Raw genomic sequence first — 5,597 nt, forward strand, 5'->3', positions numbered from 1 at the left:
GAGCGACGGCTAAAATCTTCAGAAGGTCACTCAGAAGGGTGACCTCTATGACATATGTCAAGATCAGGCTGATCTGAGGTGGCGCCCTTTTTCTACACCTTTACCAAAACGCCTTTATTATCCAAAACAGTAATATCATACACATGCAGGAAACTTTATTCTAACATTAGAACGGATTGAGGTGAACATAAAAGTCTTATATCGTTTTGCGATATTCTCAATCAATCAATAAATCTTAAGATATTAGCTATATTGATTATATCATGTTTGCGCAGTCAAGTTAGAAGTTAGTTAAAAGTGATTATTTTTGTTATATTTGTGGCGAAATTCATTTTAGTAAGAGTGCAAATTAATCGCAATGCGACTCGTAATGCATGAATTATATTTCGAATGCAAAACAGGAAATGATGATCAGATTTGAGTTCCTCATATTTGTTGAAAAATCTATACATATCGATTTTTCAATAGTGGTTAAAGAGAAAAAATTGAACTATGCCTTTCTCAAAAACTGTAATATTTTTCATTATTACTTTCTCGTTCAGGGCGCTTATATTATAAAAAATATACCAAAAGTATTCGGCGCAAACAAAAAATTAAACAAATTGTTGCCCAGTGTTATGACAATTTTATCTCGTCTGTTCATATGTTCGATTTCAATCATTTTATGTATGAAAAACACCTTTATTATCCGAAACAGTAATATCCCAGACAACATAATGTCTAAAATCGGGACATAAGACGTCTTAAAGATAATCTTTAAGACGCCTTAAAGACATTTATACGTAAATCGTCTGAAAGATCTATCTTAAAGATGATCTAAAGACATCTTTAAAGATGATCTTTAAGACGTCTTATGTCCCGATTTTAGACATTATGTTGTCTAATATATCGTACATATGCAGGAAACTTTATTCTAACTAATAACATGTCAATTAAGTTTATTCACTCATAATGAATATTAATAAGAAATTTCAGAATGCTATAAATATGTGTTCAGCTACTCCTGAGTTAGATTTTCTATTTTCTAACTATTAGAGTATTATGGGCATATATATTCGTCAGCGAAAAGTGTCGTTGTGATTTGCAGGCATATGAAATAGGAGCGGTCAGATGAGCTTTTATTGAGATTCAGAAAAAAGTACTTATGTCCTAAAAAGAATATTTTGTGGTTTCGTTCCATTGTTTCTCTTACAATTAATCACAAATAAGGAACATGGCCAACATACTTTTTGGGTCAATTAGACTTGGTCTCCTCTATACATCTAACGAATTTCTTGGATTTCTATTCTCGATACAAGCAACAATTATCAATTGTTGCGATGGGAACTTATATTCATTTGTTATTACTTTAGCGGCGGAAATAAACTAGATTTCATCACTTATCATTGTTTTCGAACAGTTATTTCTTTCACCGATTGACTTATACGACAATCCAAAGCATCATGTCCTCAGTGATTGTTTAATTCTAAAGTGCTCTGCATAGACGCACACAATCAAAGATTAAAATTAAAACAGAATTTTCTTTTTCCTTCTGTTATTCCTGTTATTTCTGTTATTTAATTAGTTTTCTGTTGTTTCTGTTATTCGTAGGAGAGGAATAGACGGAAAAGAGTGTGTGAAAAAGACAATTTGCGAAGCAGCATTGGCGCCTTTGGAGGACGAAGGGCTCGTGGGAGAATTGTTGCATCTTTTTTTCACGTAGGATAAATTGAATTTTCTCTCTTTCTCTTTTTCTTTCTCGATCACGTCGTAATTTTATTCATCTGTCGTGGCGTAACCGTTGTTAATTTCAGACCTCAAGAAGCAGCGAATTCGTCTGTAGATTCCGAATATTTAGAGGCACTCGAGTTCGGACGAAGTAATCGTGACTGCTCGCGGATCTACCGATCGTGCTTGCCAGGTCAGGGGATTCTGGATCAAATATCAAGTGTAATATCGTAAAGGATTAGAACGTTGAGCGGAACGAGAGTTAATCTTGTCGATCGTTTCTTTCGAGAGAATAAAAACTTAATTGTAAGTTCAACATCTGCCGATTGATTTGCGATAAATAGGAAACGACGATTCGTCGATCGATCGCGCATTATCGAGCTGGTAAGCGACCGAAGACGAAGTTGCTGTCGGATGGAATTGAGACGCGAACAAAAAAGAAGATTCGACGAGAGAGCAGAACGCGCGATCGATTCGCGCGGTGCCGGTAAAACCAGCACAGGAAAACTGTCGCGTTTAGTTACGCCCGAGTTAAATTAAGCAAGCGGTGTATCTCGCGGATTTAACGTTAACCGCACTTTCACTAATTGGCACGGGTCGGTGGAAGCTGATAAAGAGGATAGTCGAAGCGGGAGCGATTCAAGGCAGACTTGGAAGTGCTATTTTCGTTGACGATAGTTCCAGCTGCCTACGTAGGTGCGATTATATCGAATCGATCGGCAGCCAGCGTCGCGAATGCACAATGTGACGTATTTAAAATAATCGCATACCCGTGAAGTATACAATAATCACGAAAAGTAGAGGTTCATGAAGTATAGGATCCACGCATGAGTCAGTTCAGGATAGGATCCATGCATAAGTCAGTTCAGATAAGATCCATCCATGCAAGAAAGATAAGGAAAAGTATAAGAGCACGTTTGCTGTTTGATGAGTGTTAGGGGAAAAGATCGAATAATTATGGTTGCAAATCTTTTCTCATTATTTGTCATTTTAACAAACATATAATTCCAAAATACAAGATATATTTGGTCTCGTCTATTTAGATTAGTTTAGGTTTAGGTTAAGGTTATGGTTGAGTTAAATTACGTTAATTGTATCTTCATTCCAAAAAAAGAGAAATTTAGGACAGCGAATTAAAAATAATTAATCATTTGTTCCCACCATATAGATTATTTGCTACCTCATATGAACAAACCATCTATTGCGAGTACTAGTATTTTGTTAAATTGGTAAAACTTTTTCTTTTAATGTCATATAGATAAATAAAGAAGTCTGTTAGTCGGTCTGTGACTGTTATGTTAAAAAGTTGATGGTTAATATATCACAAAGAAGCTCGACAAATCTGTGAAAATGTTTATAAATATAATTTATGATGCATGTAGAGCTTTGACGTTACGCAAGAGAATATCAATCAAACTTACGATGTCTAAAAGCCATTAAGATAATCGCTTGTCGCACTTTAATATACAATATTTTTGACTAGGACTGATCGTGTTGTGAATAAATGTATAAATGCATCATGTGTATTTATAAACACTAATACAGTTACTAGAGTGATGATCATGACAACGTCATATTCTTTTATACGTGTGAACACTGTATTGAATATAAATCTTTAAAGTTCTTTAACTATTCCCAAAGCAAACAAAGAATAAGGCAAATAAGAGTCAACTGCCAATTTTAAAGGCGAAAATCACAATTTAATAATTTAATACTTAAATGTATCACAAGCTTTTATTAAATTGTGATTTTCGCCTTTAAGATCGGTAGTTGGCTTTAATTTATTTTTTGTTTGCTTTGATAAAGTCTCAAGAGCCTTTAACTTTTGTTTTAACTATTCCACTTTAAAATGGCTATTCGCTCTAAACAGACTGTAAAATAGGCAATTTTAAGAATTTCTTTTTACAAAAACTATAAAATATTTCAAAATTTTACAAAAACTATAAAATATTTCAAAGTATGTGTTTTTGCTTACATATTTATATATGTAAATGATGAATGATGAATTTCGGAAATGTCGATAATAAGTAAATAAGAGGCGATCATCAAAACATCATATCAGAATAAGTACTAACGCAATCATCCTACTCTTTTGCAAACAACGTGTAAAAAACAACCATGTAAAATTTTGAGTTAATTAAAGAAGATTGGCAAATGATCACGCCCAATACGGCAAATGACTTGTGATAGCGACGTCTGCCGTTGAACATTTTCAAATTTTGGTGTCTAAAATTTATATACATTACAATGCACAATAAAAAAAGTATTTAAGTAGGATACGCAACCTGTTAATTAATATCTTTTTCATTAGCGATTGGATTTATTAAATTTACCTAAACTAAAAATAGCCAATATCTTTATCAATGATAAAAAAATTGCATATAATTGAATGGCAACGCAAAGTATCGATTAAAAATAAAGTATCGATTTTTCACAAAATTTCTTGATTTTGACTTGTTATTTAAAAAAAGATTATAAATATTAATTTATTATATATTTTATTATGATAAATATTACTTTATTAGAGATATTACTATTATTTTTCTAATTGTATATTGTGTATGTCTATCTTTTTTTAATTATATATTGTGTGTATAAATTATATTTTCTTTAAAATATACTATTAAAATTTAAAAAAGATGCTTAAAAAAATGGCTTTATACAGATTGAAGATTTTAACCCTTCATTAAGTGCGTGCAGTTTTGTCTTCACTTTAGGTATGTGATTTATTATTGCGGTTTCCGTAGATGAGATTTATTATATCAAACTTTCAAAATAATATTACAATTGTATTATAATTGTATTTAAAACAAAAGTATTAATTCTAAACCCTTTAATACTAAAATGTATAGATTTTTTCGAAAATATGTATAGTATAAACAATAAACTGTGTATAGAAAAGGGATATATCTCTAATTAGTAATATGAAAATAACGTTGGTCTACGTTTGTAGACTACATATTTACTCGAGGGTTAAACATCTTAGGAGACACACTCTTTAAGAACTCTTTTCAAATAAAATATGCTTTACAAACATGAGAACAATGTTATATACTTAAGGGGATGTTAAAAACGACGAACTCAAACAATGTCGATAATGCAGAGACAATCGTCACTAGCACTATCCTTTTCGTATTTCTTGTACATGCAGAATTTACGCAAATGTGTGTTGCTTTGTTTTACGATATTCAGAGAAAAACCTAACCCTCTGTAGTAATTTTTCTACAAATTTTTCGGATATTTTTAAGTTTCTGAATTCAGTTGCAAAGGTACAGCAATGTTCTTTAAAATTTTTCTGTTTGGAGCGTCTACACTTTCGGTATGTACAAGCAGCAAAACTTTTGAATTAGGCAAATGTTACGCTAACTGACAGCTTGAGATTTTATATTGCAAAATTGTTTTCGTTTTCATTATATATTGAGCAATGCTCCAATTTATTTTTGTGCGCACTTTCATTACGTAAAACCACTCGTAATTCTGTACAGTCAATACGGCGTAAACTTTGCAGAAAAAATGTCAATATTCCGTCGGTAAAATTTTCAGCTTCAGCATCCCCTTAAGTTTGTTCGAGCGTTTATATTCGAGTGAGAGACAGAGTCATCTAATTACGAGATATCGATCCACTGTTATTTGCAACATTCTACACTGTATGAAGCGTTTGAGAAGAGAAAGGGCGGCAGAAGGAGAGAAAAAGTGAGAAGAGCGAATTGAATTCGATCGACAATTATTCCCTACAATTAATTCTTCACTTTCGCGTAGCGTATACTCGGCTGACATAGTTGAGCAAGTTATTTACAACAACATCAATAAACGGTTGGTATTCCATGGGGAATCACGACAGGATAATTGGCGACGTCACATCGTTCGGGCCGACTAACTTTCGCAGTTGC

General features: G+C 32.6%; 1 protein-coding gene across 1 annotated transcript in view; it reads left to right on the forward strand.

The window, feature by feature from the left end:
* Nucleotides 1-3,398, forward strand: part of LOC116844119 — a 22,108-nt gene extending 18,710 nt beyond the window's left edge. The window contains exons 4-5 of the mRNA XM_032815274.1: nt 1,591-1,698; nt 1,794-3,398. Of these exons, the coding sequence (XP_032671165.1) occupies nt 1,591-1,698; nt 1,794-1,941 (256 nt within the window). The 3' untranslated portion in view covers nt 1,942-3,398. The remainder of the gene's footprint in view (nt 1-1,590; nt 1,699-1,793) is intronic.
* The last annotated feature ends 2,199 nt before the right edge of the window (nt 3,399-5,597 follow it).

Source organism: Odontomachus brunneus, unplaced genomic scaffold (assembly GCF_010583005.1).
Source record: "Odontomachus brunneus isolate Ranch 3 - 2012 unplaced genomic scaffold, Obru_v1 Obru_scaffold_003, whole genome shotgun sequence".
Taxonomy (NCBI): Eukaryota; Metazoa; Arthropoda; class Insecta; order Hymenoptera; family Formicidae; genus Odontomachus; species Odontomachus brunneus.